The sequence below is a fragment of the Canis lupus genome, chromosome 25 (genome assembly GCF_011100685.1).
Source record: "Canis lupus familiaris isolate Mischka breed German Shepherd chromosome 25, alternate assembly UU_Cfam_GSD_1.0, whole genome shotgun sequence".
NCBI classification, from domain to species: domain Eukaryota; kingdom Metazoa; phylum Chordata; class Mammalia; order Carnivora; family Canidae; genus Canis; species Canis lupus.
The window spans coordinates 29,778,866-29,793,439 of NC_049246.1; the positions used below are offsets into that span (position 1 = coordinate 29,778,866).

General features: G+C 44.7%; 1 protein-coding gene across 3 annotated transcripts in view; it reads left to right on the plus strand.

The window, feature by feature from the left end:
• SCARA5 (scavenger receptor class A member 5) overlaps nt 1–14,574 on the plus strand; it is a 122,956-nt gene that overhangs the window by 18,366 nt on the left and 90,016 nt on the right. For all 3 annotated transcript variants that reach the window (XM_038573735.1, XM_038573733.1, XM_038573734.1), the window contains exon 3: nt 11,176–11,304. In XM_038573735.1, coding sequence (XP_038429663.1) covers nt 11,176–11,304 — 129 coding nt within the window. The remainder of the gene's footprint in view (nt 1–11,175; nt 11,305–14,574) is intronic.

A 14,574-nucleotide genomic window follows, 5' to 3' on the forward strand; every position in this document is an offset into this window, starting at 1 on the left:
CCTTTTTTTTGAAGGACAAAATTCCATCACCAAAGGAAACCCAGAAACAGAACAGCACCTGGATACCAAGGTGAATTGAGTGGTTAAATGATGACTCCTATGGCAAGCTCCCTGGCTGCAGTTCCTACGCTGGGGTAAAGCTGAGACAAGGCAGGGAGTGTGGCTTCCTCCCCGAGCCTTGCCTGGAGCCGTGCTCTCCAGCATGCTCTTGTCATTGGTCTTGGCACGGGCTAGCTGAGGGAGAGAGAACTTCCCTTTCCATGGTTGGACTAGCTGGTCCAAGGAGACAGAGTCAGGGAATCAGCAGCCTTAGCCACTACATCTTGCTCAAGAAATGTTTGCTGAATGAATGAATGAACTATCCTTAGGTTTCTTCCTCTGAGTTCCCCATTATGCGCACCAGGATCCCAACCCTGGACTTCACATCTCCTCCTTTCTTCTAGGCAGCTCAAACATCCCAGCCCTGCCACTTTGGGTAAATCACCTAATCTCTCTGAGGCTCAGCTGTATCATCCATAAAATGGAAGTAATAATATCTGTCTTCGTGATCATTGTTGGCCTTAGAATTAATATTATCGAAGCGCTCAGCCCAGTATAGGTGCTTGGGAGGTGGCAGCTGTTATTCTGTTGTGTCCCATTGTTGGAGGTTCCAAAACAATTTTGAAATGTAGGCTTTGGGCAGCCCAGGTGGCTCAGTGGTTTAGCGCCGCCTTCAGCCCAGGGCCTGATCCTGGAGACCTGGGATTGAGTCCCACGTCGGGCTCCCCGCATGGAGCCTGCTTCTCCCTCTGCCTGTGTCTCTGCCTCTCTCTCTCCCTGTGTCTCTCATGAATAAAGAAATAAAATCTTTAAAAAATGCATTTGAAATGTAGGCTTTATTATTATTCATGTATGGTGAGGCCGACAGGTCAGGTGAGGACTGCCATTGAAAAGATGGCTTGTGGGGCACCTGGGTGGCTCAGTAGATTAAGTGTCTGACTCTCAATTTCAACTCAGGTCATGATCTCAGGGTTGGAAGGTTGAGCCCCACTTGGGGATCTGCACTGGGAGCCTGCTTAGGATTCTCTCTTTCCCTCTGCCCCTCCACCTGCTTGTGTATGTGTGCTCTTTCTCTTTAAAAAAATAAAAAAGAAAATCTCTTTTTTTTCTAAGATAAATAAATTTTTTAAATAAATTTCTAATAAAATTTATTTTATTTATTTATTCATGAGAGACACACAGAGAGAGGCAGAGACATAGGCAGAGGGAGAAGCAGGCTCCATGCAAGGAGCCCAATGTGGGACTCAGTCCAGGGACTCCAGGATCAGGCCCTGAGCCAAAGGCAGACGCTCAACTGCTGAGCCACTCAGGCATCCCAAAAGAAATAACTCTTAAAAAAAAAGATAGTTTGTCATTCACACTGCCCATGCCACGGGAGGAGGTTATGTGGGTGAGGCAGCATGAGCAAGCATGGGATATAATAGTTTAAATGATCCAATAGCTTAATGGCCATAGACTGTCCCTAGTTGTCCGGTACCCGGCCCTAGGATGATAGGGCAGGTGGATAGAGGCCTGGAGGGAGGAAGTGATAAAGGAGGTAATGGTAGTATGGGCTACTGATTGGGTGGTCTGCACATGAAAGGCTTGCTTGCAGGTGAGTTTTTTAATTGGGGCTGTCCCTGGGAGGGCCAGTCTCCAGAATCAGCAAAGCCCCAAGATGTTGAAACATCAAATATAGAAACTACAAAACACGGTTATTACAAAAGCCTAAATAATGATTTGGGGTATCCAGGAGATTTGCATTTAGTTTATTAGTCTCATTTAACAAACAGCCAATAAATGTTCATTGAACACCTGCTATATAGGCCAGGACCTGTGGGATACAGGCATGAATCACAGACCCTGCCCTCTGGGAGCTGACCATCAACAATCTGTATTTTTGTTAATTGATTTGTGGGTGCAATTCTTTTCTCATTATTACCTATACCATAATTGGCCACAGGTTCCCAACAAAGCTCTATGCATGATAACTATTATTGATTGGTTCCAGGCCTTACCAGGTGACAAAGATTCCGTGGATCTGAGGTCCATCGTCTTCACTCAGATCCACTGAACCCCCTTCTGTGGCTCAGCCAACTCTGCTTTCCAGCAGAGGCCAAACAGCTGGAGGTTTCAAGCCTATATAGGCTTTAGGACACTTCCAGCTCAGTTCCATACTGGTTGGGATCTTTCCTCTTTAAACCCAGACACCCATTTGGCCCTCCCAACTCAACCGGGGGAGTTGGGGAGAAGAGACAAGGGGTGTTAAATTTATCCATTCCTGTGCTGAGGCTAGATCAATTCACCAGAACAAGGCGACCAGGCAATGGAGAGAGGTTCCCCTAGTGGCCTGAGAAGAGTAGTGATCTAAAACTGAACAGAGCTAAGCTCTGGCTTCTACATTGCAAACATATCATCAGGTGGCTTATATCCTGCAAGAAGGGGTCAGGAGAAGGATTGGGAATCTTTTTGAGAGGGACCCAGGGCCACTCTAGGAGGAGCATTTTGGGCCTGAATTTAGGCAGAAGCCTGAGCCTGCTGTTTGAGTGTCTGCACTGACAGCATTTCTTCAATCCATGCCCTGCCATGTTGGGCAAGAGTATAGGCATCTTCTACCCACCCAAGACTCACTTCTTCTTCCTTGGGATTCCATGGCCCCTCTCTTGCTCTTGGGTCCCTGTGACCCTCCAGCTCACCTTGACTGCCCTCATCTCTCCTCCCACCTGGCTTTCTCTTTCCATTCCTCAGCCCAGCTGCAAAATAATATGCACATCAGCCAGAGTCCCTTCCTCCTCCCACTTTCCTCCTGCTGAAAATAAGCACACAGCCTTTGACTGTTTTCAAGAACTTTTATGCCGAGTAATTTGGGAAATAGATAGGGGCTGAGAAGAGTAACAGATATTGCAGGGACATTAAAAAATTACAAGATATCTCTAGAAGTACCAGAAGAAACTGTCCTAGATCCTCACAACAGCTAAACCAGATTGCCTCTGGCCATCCTGCCTTCACCCGGCTCCTTTCCTAGAAATGGTTGTGAAAGTCTCAGACTCATCTAATCACACAGAAGACAGTGGCTGCCTCTGCCTGCCACCCCCATGGGGTCATCTGCCTCCAGGACTTGGGTCTGTGGTGCCAGAGGGCACAGGTGACCAGCGTTCACTGTACTGCAGCTGGTGGTTCAGGACCTTCCCAGACCTGGGTCAGATGAAAGTACAAGCACATGACTTTCTCTGCAGTTTCCCTGCCTCACACCCTCCTCTTCCCTTTACTTAGGGGAAGTAAACAGTGCTGCCCATTAAAGCCATAAAGGGACAAGCAGCTTCAAAAAAAAAAAGAGGTTATTTGGGGCTGCCTGTTACAATGAACAATGTGAGTGGTGAGTAACCAGAGTGAGGATGATGATGTCAACCTTGGGTGGTTTTAAAGAGATCCTTGGATGAGATGAGCCCTGAGGTCCCTCCCAGCAATGAGCCCTTATTTCCACCTGCTGTTTCTGAAACTGTGGGACCAAAGAACAAAAGGAAAATGACTGAGTGCTTGTTGTTGGTATAACTGAAGTAGGTGACAATTGGATTATTTGCATCCTGGTTTCTATGTTGTTTAGATTCCGGTTCTTTGGGAAGAAGTAAATACTCATTTTTATCAATTTGTATTTTTTTTAATGGGAGGAAAATAAATTCAAACAGATAACTCCCCAAGTGCTCTAAACATATGATTAAGAATTTGGAAACTTACTTTTTCAAGGAGAGGCTAGACGGATGACAGGATAGCTCAGAATGTTTTCCTGTGTCTCACAGTTAACATGAGACAGAGGCAGGCTTTAAACCTACCTCTGCAGAGACCCAAACTCCAGCTTTCCTCCTGCCTGGTGGCAGTGTGGGGAAACAGGGACTCAGAGTTGCCCAGGCTGCCACCATAGAGTGGCCCTGACACCAGGGACCATCTCCTGAGGCATCCTCAGCCCAGTTATCTCGGATTGAATGGCTTACAGATAGATTTTGCTTTTCTGTTCTTTAACCCTTGCTCCCATGTACCTCTCTACCCCCAGCAGACAGTACTTTAGCAAAAACTCTTGGCAGGTGGGGGGAACTCTTGTTTCCATGATAAAAGGAACCCTTCACAATTTTAACCTGGGAATAATAAAATTGTTTAAGAGAACCCCATTTGAATGTGTCTTATTAAAAAGAAATCAAAATTAAAAAAAAATAAACTAAGCTCTTATAATAGTAAGGCTTTTCGTTGATTTTCCAAGAAAGTGTCTTCACATTCTCTTTTGGTATGACAAATGTCTTACTCCAGAACTGTGTATCTCTGTGCCATAGATGTGGGATTTCATCTTGAATCAGAATCAGTATGTCCAGGGGTGGAGCTCAGGCCTCAGGATGGCTAAGAAGTTCCATGCATGACTATACTGCTCAGCCAAAATTAGTGTCTCTTGAGTTCTAGTGAATTGCTCTCACAGTTTACCTGTATGGGTACCATGTGGCAATCTGAAGTCATGGGTGAGCAAGGCAAGCCAAGATTTAATTTAATTTAATTTAATTTAATTTAATTTAATTTAATTTAATTTAATTAATTTAATTTAATTTAATTTTAAGAGCAAAATTTTGCTCAAAAATATGTGTTCACAGCCAACAGAAATGTATCAACTATTCACATAAGACCAATATGAGAGAGGAGCTTTGCAGCAAAAATAAATGCCTTACACATGTCTTCATTCCTGCAGAGAACCGTATTGTGGTTCTGCTGTGTGCGGGTGGATGGGTAGAGAGCAGTCAACGAGACACACGTTGGTCCCCAGGGGACTTTTTAGACAAGTTGGCAGACAGAAGTGTAAAGAGACAATTGTGAATAATAAGGTTAGTGCTAGAGATGTGTGCAAGGTTCTGGCATCTTTCTTTCAGTGATACCTAATCCCTAATGTTCTACCTTCTGGAATATTCTCTTTCTTTTAAAGATATATTTACTTATTTGAGAGAGAGAGAGAGAGAAAAATAGCATAAACGGGGGCAGGGGAGGGGCAGAGCGAGAGAGGGAATCCTCAAGCAGACTCCTCATTGAGTGAAGAGCCTGACATGGGGTGCAATCCCAGGACCCTGACATCATGACCTGAGCCAAAGGCAGGTGCTTCATTGACTGAGCCGCCCAGGCACCCCTAGAATATTCTTAATCTTGAACCTCTAAAAAGTCTAGCTTTGCTTCTCGATATATGAAATCAAATTCATCTTGCAATTTGTTGTATTTTAATTTAATTACTTTTACTGAAGTCAGTGTTCCTCAGAGTGGCTATATAAACTGTAGTCATACTCAAGAGGACTTTAAATGATATACAGGTATAAATTTGTTATTTTAATAGCTAAGGATTTATCTCAATGTGTAATAGGAAGATACTCATTTTCAACTTGCAGTGATATAAAGCTTCCCTCTCAAATAAGTTAAAGTCAAAAAAAAAAAAAGAGTGACAAATTAAAGAATAGCCCAGAAATCCTGGGCTGTGGCAAAATTGTTCAGGTTTCATGCAGACAGAATGTCTGGAGGTGGGGAAACCATCTATCTGCTTCCAGCTGACCAGGAAGCCATAGGCCCCATGCTGAGAGAAACATCTTCCAGCCTGGCACTGGGGAGGGGGGAGCGTTCTGCGAGTCACTTTGCATTTGTTTTTTTGGTTTCTATTTGTGTCCTTGGAGCCACTGGCCTTGCCCTCCCCAAGCCTCCTTCCCCTGGCTTTCCGATCTCCTGAGAAGCCACCCTCACTTCTGGAGGTCACTGCAAGATGGAAAAACCTTTCCCTCGATTCTTCTAGATCTTGGAAGAGCTTTCTGTTTGTTTGTTTTGTGTGTGCGCCATTTTCTCCCTCGATCTGGTCTTGTGTGCGACCATGTCTGCAAACAACAGCTATGTTTAATAACTAACAGCTTTGCCTGGTGCTTTCCTCATAACTGTTCTCACATGGAGGAAGACATTTTTCTGCTTAGAGTCACAGTTTTCAGATTTATAATAGCTGTTACTCAGATGATGACGACACTGACGAGAAAGAATGGATTTTAGCTCCTCTACAGAGGCCTGTCCTCCTAATAAGCGCTGCTGAGTGGCTGCTGCCTTCTTCATTCAGACTCTGGGACCACTTCCTGACACAGAATGAATCACCATCTCTGCTACGAAGCACTTTACTTGTGCCATCTCTCTATTACGTACCTGTTTCGTTCACACCTGCGTAACAGATCCCCGTGTACTTGTCTTCTTCCCTTCAGATGCTCACATCTGAAGGGCTGTGGCCACATTTTAATTTCTCATTCAATAAATATTTTTGAATGCTGACTACATGCCAGGCATTGGGCAGGATCTGGGAAGGTGGGAGGTGAACAGGCTGGCACCGGCTGTCTCTCACGCAGCTTGTTGTCTTTGCCCGCTACAGTGTCTGTCCTAAGTGTATCGGCTATCTATTGCAGCATAACAAGTTAACCCAAAACATAGCAGCTTAAAGCAGCAAAGATTTACAATCTTCCCAGTTTCTGAGGAAGCCATGGGTATGCAAGGAAAGCCAAGATTTTGTCTACTTTTTCAGATCAGAATTATATGTTTACATACACATATGTTTACGTATAATATAATCTGGCAGGAATCTGGGAGCAGCTTAGATTGGTTCTGGCCCATGATCTCTCGTGAGACTGCTGTCAAGATCTTGGCCAGAGTGTGGTTTTTTGAAAGCTTGATTTGGCCAGTGGATCTGCTTCCAGGTTCACTCATGTGGCTGTGGGCTGAAGGCCTCAGTTCCTTATCAATTAGCCTCTTCACAGGGTGTTTATGACATAGTGCTGGCTTACCCCCAAACTGATGTTCCAAGAGAGTGAAAGTGAGTGAGGAGAAGCTGCTGTGTCTTTTGTCTAATCTCAGAAGTGACACACTATCACTTCTATGGGTCACACCAACCAAATCCTGGTGCAGTGCAAAAAATTAAATAAGGGGACAGAGATCGTTGGGGGCCATCTTGAAGGCTGGCTACCACAGTAGGGCAATTGATAGTGGGTGTTTGATAAATGCCGGTGAAAGTTTTTACCCCAATAATCCGTAAGTCAAAACTTCTAATTAAAAAAAAAATAGACCATCTTTAAGAGGGGTTTTAGGCGTACAACAAAATTAAGGAGGAAGTACAGAGCATTCCTGTATACTCCCTGTCTCCCTACATGCGCAGCCTCCCTCAGTATCATCCCCCACTGGTGTCATACATTTGTTAGAATTAATGAACTTACATCGACACATCACTATCATCCAAAGTCCAGAGTCTACATTAGGATTCACTCTTGGTAAAAAAAAAAAAAAAAAAAAAAGGATTCACTCTTGGTGTTGTGTAGTCAATGGGTTTGGACAAACATACAATGATTTGTATCCATCATTATTGTATAATATAGAATAATTTCACCACCCTAAAAATCCAGTGTGCTCCTTCTATTCATCCCTCCTTCCCCGTAACCCCTGCCTTTTCCAGAATGTCATATAGAATCATAAAGCGTGTAGCCTTTTCAGGTTGGCTTCTTTCACTTATAATATGCATGTAAGCTTCCTCCGTGTTTTCTCATGGCTTGATAGCTCATTTTGTTTACTTTTTTTTTTTTTTTAACAAATAAGTGAACATACTTTTTGCCTTGGTTTTACTGACTGTATCCTTGTGGAGTGTTTTTAATCTTCCACTAAGCCTAAATAATTTGAATGGTTTACCCAGCTAACATGCTGCTGCCACATTAAATTAAAAAGTCAGTAAATGTGTTTTGGGCAGACTTAGTAACTTGTCTTTCCCCTAAATTGTCTTTTTTCCCTCGCAATCACATTCTCTAGCTACCTTGCCAGATTCATTCATGTTCTGCTTGTCTATTGCATTTATGGAAAACCTCTGTTTGAAATTCTTATATGTTCTACTTAAGATAGATTTTGTCTAATGTACATAGCTGAGTCTTGTTAAAAGAAAAAAAAAAAACTAAGCTAAGAAGAAGGCTTGTGTTGTGTATTAGTTGATGAAGGGACCTGTCTCAGTGGGGTACTGGCTGTTAAACAGAAGCCTCAGATAGAGGGGAAGGGAGCCATTCTTTCTCAATTGAAAAAAGTAGGGTATATGGCTATATCATTGCAGTTTGCCCCATTTTTACAGTGAGTTAGCAATGCACGTGCTCACAATGAAGGCAGGACCCAGTTGGCAGTATTGTTAGCTATATGATTTTCCTCCTCCTATTCGGCCGTAATTAAAGGTCAGCACACACTTGACAAGAAAGGGATGGTGTTCTAATTGGTGGAATTGAAGAAAAAGCAGTCCTTGCCCTTGTGGTTGATTAGTTTAGGGAAATGTTTTCATTCCTAGAGAAAGGAAGAAGTTCTTCCTTTTTTGCTTTCCTCCCCACATGAAAAATTTCAAGCTGAAGGACAATTAGCACTCATCTGGCACTTGATAAATTGTGACATAACCTTGCTAGTCAAGCTGCAAATGTATGTTGCTGCACTTAGTCCTTAACTATGTTAACATTCATCTGACTGAACTGACTGCCTCAAGTTCAGGCAAGTTATAATGACTTGTTAGATCTCAGTGAAAAAGTTACATGCAAGGGATGCCTGGGTGGCTCAGCGGTTGAGCATCTGCGTTTGGCTCAGGGTGTGATCTCAGGGTCCGGAATGGAGTCCCACATCGGGCTCCCCACATGGAGCCGCTTCTCCCTCTGCCTGTGTCTCTGCCTCTTTCTGTGTCTCTCATGAATAAATAAATTAAAATCTTAAAAAAAAAAAGTTACATGCAAAAAAATATATATATATGTCAACTCTTTTCTTTTTGAGAGAATGATTTCTTGTTATAACGAACCAGATCTGCAAGATTCCACTAAAATTGAAACAGTTAACAGAATATGGCTGAAATCCATCCATATTTCAATAAGAAGAGGATCAAACAAAGGCAATGAAAGAAAAGCCCAAGACTGCTTTGGGATAAACATAAGGATAATAGCATTTCAGCATGGGCATCTTCTGACCCTTCGCAGTTGGGTGGCCACTGTCAGCAGCAGCAGTATTGTCATCATCTAAAGAAAAAGCAGGGTGTAGAGCAGGAACAACCGTCATGACACCCAAACTCATATTTGTGTAGTATCCAATGCCATGCCTACCATTCTGTCTTTCTAGGGAAACAGCCCTGTCTCTAGTCATTTGCACCCAGAGAGCCCGTGGCTCTCATGAGAACAACAACAAAAAAAGATGAAATGTGTCAAGGAGGGATGCCTGGATGACTTACCATTTGAGCATCTGCCTTCGGCTCATTTCATGATCCCGGGGTCCTGGGATCGAGTTCCACATCAGAGCCTGCTTCTCCTTCTGCGTATGTCTCTGCCTCTCTCTCTGTGTCTCTCATAAATGAATAAAGAAAATCTTTTTAAAAATTAAAAAAAAATGTTTTTAATGTGACAACAGCCTTTAGTTTCTGGAGCAAAACAGCTCATAGAGTCTATTGTGTAAAAGGGATAGAAAATCCTGGAAAAGAATACTTAGGGGAACTCAAAAAGATGTATTCTGCTCAAGTCTTAGTGGAAAAGCAGATTAACTTTTCAAAATTTGCTAGCAGTTAAGGGTTGATGAGAATGGTGATTAAATTTGTATTTTTTTTTAAACTTACTCCAAATTGTACCCAAAGTTTTGTGAAAATATTATGTAATCATTCTACTTGGCTGTTTGAACAGCAGTATTTTCAGTGAAATGGAGTAAATGAGTGGGAAAATGTTCTTCATTTTTCCTCCTCCCTCTTGGGGGCCAGCACACCAGCGTGGTCACTCATCCTCTCCCTCCCAGTAACCAAACCTCCCCAAGGCCCAGAGGTGATCATGGTACCTGAGAGGTAATGAGTATCCCTTGAAGCAACTGCCTTGCAAACCCAAAGTAGCCAAGGAATTACAAATATCGCACCATCTTTAGAAACATTTTGGAGTATCAATTATTTCAACCTTTTTCTGCTCCCACACCTTCCTCCATGTATAGCACACTGTAGTAAGTTAGCAACATTGTCCCTCACAGGAGAAAGGGGATAAGCATAATAGGGGCATGTATGTTTTGGGAAAAAAAAAAAAAGCCCTTTTGGATTCCTTCCTGCCCTGCTGGGAGTCAGGGCAGGAGAGCATAGCATCTCTTCCTTTCTACTGTCAGTTGACGAAGCAGATGGAGGTTAGTGGCTTTCCAGCCTCTGCACAGGCTATCTGGGAAGACTGCCTTGAAGGAGGAGTCTAGCTAAAAGATGAGCAGGAGTCAGGGCACCTGTGTCCTCACCTAGGGTTTGCCACTAACATTTGACACCTGCACCTGTAATCTGAAGGGGTTGGACCAAAAGATCCATGAGGTCCAGTAGAGCATGAGTATTTTGCTCTCCTGTATTGGCCAGAAGCTGGAGAGCCTTGTGTAGTTTCACAGAGTGAAGTTACTATGTCTTCCTGCAAATCTAAACCTGTGGTTGCAAACTGGTGGTCAGATCTGGCATGGAAGTGTGTTTTGTTTACACTCCCCAGTGTTTTGTAAGCTTTTTTGTCTGTTATTATTATTAGTTGTTGTTGTCAACACTTTAAAAATAGGGCAATTTCTCAAAATCACGTCTGGCTCGTCTTGAAAATTCTGTGTCTGGCAACACCTGACCCTTACTCCTACATCCGCAACCTTTTCCAGACTGTGAGTGCGCGGTTAGGTTCCCCAGGCCCACGTGGCCCACTTTGCTCATTTCCATCCCTCCTGGGCCACTGTAGAAGTTAAAATTTGCAACCTCTGTTTTAAATTTTCTCCATATTTTCTGGGTCACATGGGACAATGATGCTTTGTAAAGGACACCTATTCCAGCCTATTTGAGCTTTCTCTGCTGCTTGGGCTGGCTCCAGGAGGGTGGGTTTGTTGGGCATGTGAGCTGTAGGACATGGCTATCTGGCTTGTTTATGAATGCAGAGGATGGGAGGAGAGCCAGAAACTCAAAAGCTTGTCATGTTCTGGAAAGTTCCCCATCATTACAGCTGCAATGCAGATGTGCAGAAGGTGTGAGAGGCTGCATTTGAACATCTGCCTACATGGGGAGCAATGAGACCAAAAAGAAAAAAAAATGCTTGTGGGGTTTTCACGTGCTTGATTTTCCCTCCTCTTCTTACCCTTATTGTTTAGGTCCAGGCCACAAACGGCGAGCAGGAGGCTGCTGCACTCAGCTGGGCTCCCTGTCAGCCCTGAAGCATGCTGTCCTGGGGCTCTACCTGCTGGTCTTCCTGATTCTTGTGGGCATCTTCATCTTAGCAGGTAAGGGCACCCTTCCCTATTCTGGCCTCTAAGCATGAAGCAGGAAGTGTGCGAGGAAGCAGGGGCAGGTGGGAACTGGAGCGCTGGAGCCTCTGCTCTTCATTTCCACAGTCATAAGCCCAAACACCACCTTGGTCACCATGGAAACCAAGAAGGAGAAAGTCGGCTGGTCTTTTAGACCGGCAAGACTCTTGGCAGCTTTGCCCATTTCATGTGGGATGCGGAGTTGGCAGAGGCTATGTGATCTTGGGAAATCTCTGAGTCCAGGAGCAGAGACCGAGCTGTTCTGAGTGACTTCTGACTCTCCCCACATCATTGTGTGACTTGTGCATCTCACTGGCCCTCCCTGGAGCTCTGTGCAGAGTTTTACACAGAGTAGGCTAAGCTCCTTTTCCTGGTGATGATGAAAATAGTCATGAGACATTTTGCTGCTGAGGCTAATCAGACTCATAATAAACCTGCTGCCCTTTTGCAATTATTGGGTGTGGGATGGGTTTGCCCCAGTCCGGCAGGGTTCCTTGTCCCAATTTCCATCTGTAAGATGGGCCAGTCATATGCTGGAGTTGGGAGCACATTCTCTAGCCAGGAGGAAGCAGATCTCATGGCTTAGAAAGGGATCAAATGGAGGATCCCCATGCTTTACCCCAAGCCCAGCTCACCACTCACAGATTACTCCACTGTGATATAGATGGGGAAGCAGATAGGGAGAGAGGTTATGATGGTCTCTCGTGACTCCCACCCTGAGGAAGAGGTGCACAATTCCCACCTTTCTCAGTGGAGATATGTGAGTGCTGACAAAGTAAAGCCAAGGGATCAGTTTATTTCAACCTCCCTTGTCCTACATGATCACCTTGCTTTGTGTCAGATTCCATGCTAGGACTGGAGATACAGCTAAGTAAGACCCATGGCTTTCTTTCAAGGAGTTTCCAGTTGGGGGATGAAGCAGAGGCATGGAGATAGAATCGTCTTTAAGCAGAATGTGATGGGGATGATGACGGAGACTCTATGTTGACACAAGTGCTGTAGTAATCTAGAGGAGCACACGCAGTGGAAGTATGGGTGTTGCATGGAGGGAGGTTGGTCAGAGCAAGGCAGCTGGCCAGGCTGGGATGACTTAGAGTGTTGAGGGTGGGGTCCTTGAGTTAACTCTAGGACAGGGATCCGGAGGTTAAGCACTTGCAGATGACCCTTTGCTGGAAATTGTGAGGCAGATGCCCAGGACATCACTGGTCTATTCTCACTTTCTGTCGAGTGAGCATAGTCAGCTGGGCCCTGTGATGGGATGTTAAATGCTGCCTTCACCTTCAGGGTTCTATGCTCAGGGCAAAAGGCATCATTAGGGGTGGTGGGACAGACACCTGGGGGTAGAGGGGCAGGGACAGACATTGACCTAGGGGTAGAGGGGCGGCCAACAGCAACAATGAGAGAAACTCATGATTCATCTCAAGGACCCAGGGATAATGTCCAGCCAGAGGATGATTTGAACATGTTCTTGGGCTGCTCAGTGGGAGATTGGGATCTGGGTTTTGTGGGCTTGGCAGCCACAACCATAACAAATTTCCAGAATTTTTGGAAACCGTTTCAGCCCAGCAGGAAAGCTAGGCTATGGTATTACAACTTCTCTGCTGAATAGGAACTTTTAGGTGACAGAAGAAGGTCTAGGAGAGTCAGATGATGGAGACCCTCGGGCAGGTCTCTGGAGCCTGGAGGGTCTGGAAGACCATCATCTCTTAGGGAGAGAAGACCTGCCAGGGAAGGAAGGTTCTCTTCTGGTGCCTGGAGGGTTGCCATGTGGAAAAGAGCAGACATATTCTGTGTGGCCTCAGAAGTAGACAAATGGGTGGATTTTGTGAGGAGATAGATTCCCATTCAAAACAGAGGAGAATTCCTAACAAGTACTGTTGCCTGGCATGGTGCAGAAAGACTTTTCTCCTGGCTAAGTCAACTTGGAGTTTGAATGGGATTTATGATGACATCCTGGAAGTTTCAGAAGGGTGGATGGAATGTGGTTTTCCAATCTAACCAAAATGTTGCCGTGCTTCCTCGTTGTTGTGTGTGGAGACCTGGGGAGGATGTTGATCAATATGATCACCTTTGTGCCTGAAGCTTCTGAGTGAGTACCAGCTTGCCTGTGTGATGTGACAGTTTGGGGTGGATTTGAATTAATCTGATGAAACAGAGCATTGTAGTTTATCTCTTGGATCTGTGGCATGGCCACTGGCTCCTCCCCAGGTTCTTGCCTGGAAAATCATGCTGGCCCCTAGGAAGGGTTAGGTGAGGGAGGCCAATGAAAAATATAGTCACTTGCTGCCTCTCCCCTCAGGAGGGGACTTAGGAATGTGGTGGACAAGTCTGGGGTTCTTCAAGGAGCTCCTGCCTGACCTTAGGTAGGATATTTCTTCATATTACCCTGATTGAAGATCTCCGGTGATGCTCCTTTTATGAAAATACCAAGACAATGGGGAGATCCATGATTCAGTGTAAACCAGAACTTGCCTGCCCTTCTGTAAGGAGTTCTGCTGTGGCTGCTTCCTCATCTTAGATGGAACATGTTCTTCATTGCCCTGCTGAGGTTGCCTTGCACAAGAGGTGCTAAGGACTGAATCGTGCCCCACCCCCAAATTTATATGTTGAAGCCCTATCCTTCAATATGATGGTGTTGGGAGGTGGGGCCTTTGGGAGGTTATTAGGTCATGAGAGTGGGGCTCTCACTGATGAGATTAGTGCCCTTATAAGAAGAGACAGGAGAGGAGAGGAGAGAGGGAGAGAGGAAGGGGGTGGGAGAGAAAGAGAGAGAGGAAGAGGGAGAGAGATACCTGCCATATGATGGCATAGAGAAAAGGAGTGACCTGCAAGCCAGGAGAACAGCCCTTACCAACAACCAAATTGGCCTGCAACTTGATCTTGAACTTTCCAGTGTCCACAGCTATGACAGATACATGTCTGTTGTTTAAGTCACCAAGCCTGTGGTGTTTTGTTAGAGTAGTCCAAGCAGACTGAGGCAGGAGTCCTGTCGGAACCACTCTCAGACTTCAAAACCTCCTTGTTGACACAAAGCTCATACATCCTTGACAAAACCACCCACTGCAACCAGGTGCCGTGTCTGAGTAGCTGACTGACACAAAATGACCAGGGTACAAATGCTTGTTTCTACTGTGTTTCAACATTGCGAAATGATAATCCAACTACATAAAAATATTACTCTTACAAAACCTCACATGACACTTCTCTCAGTTCATCTCTTTATCCAAGTATTTGAAATAAAAAGCA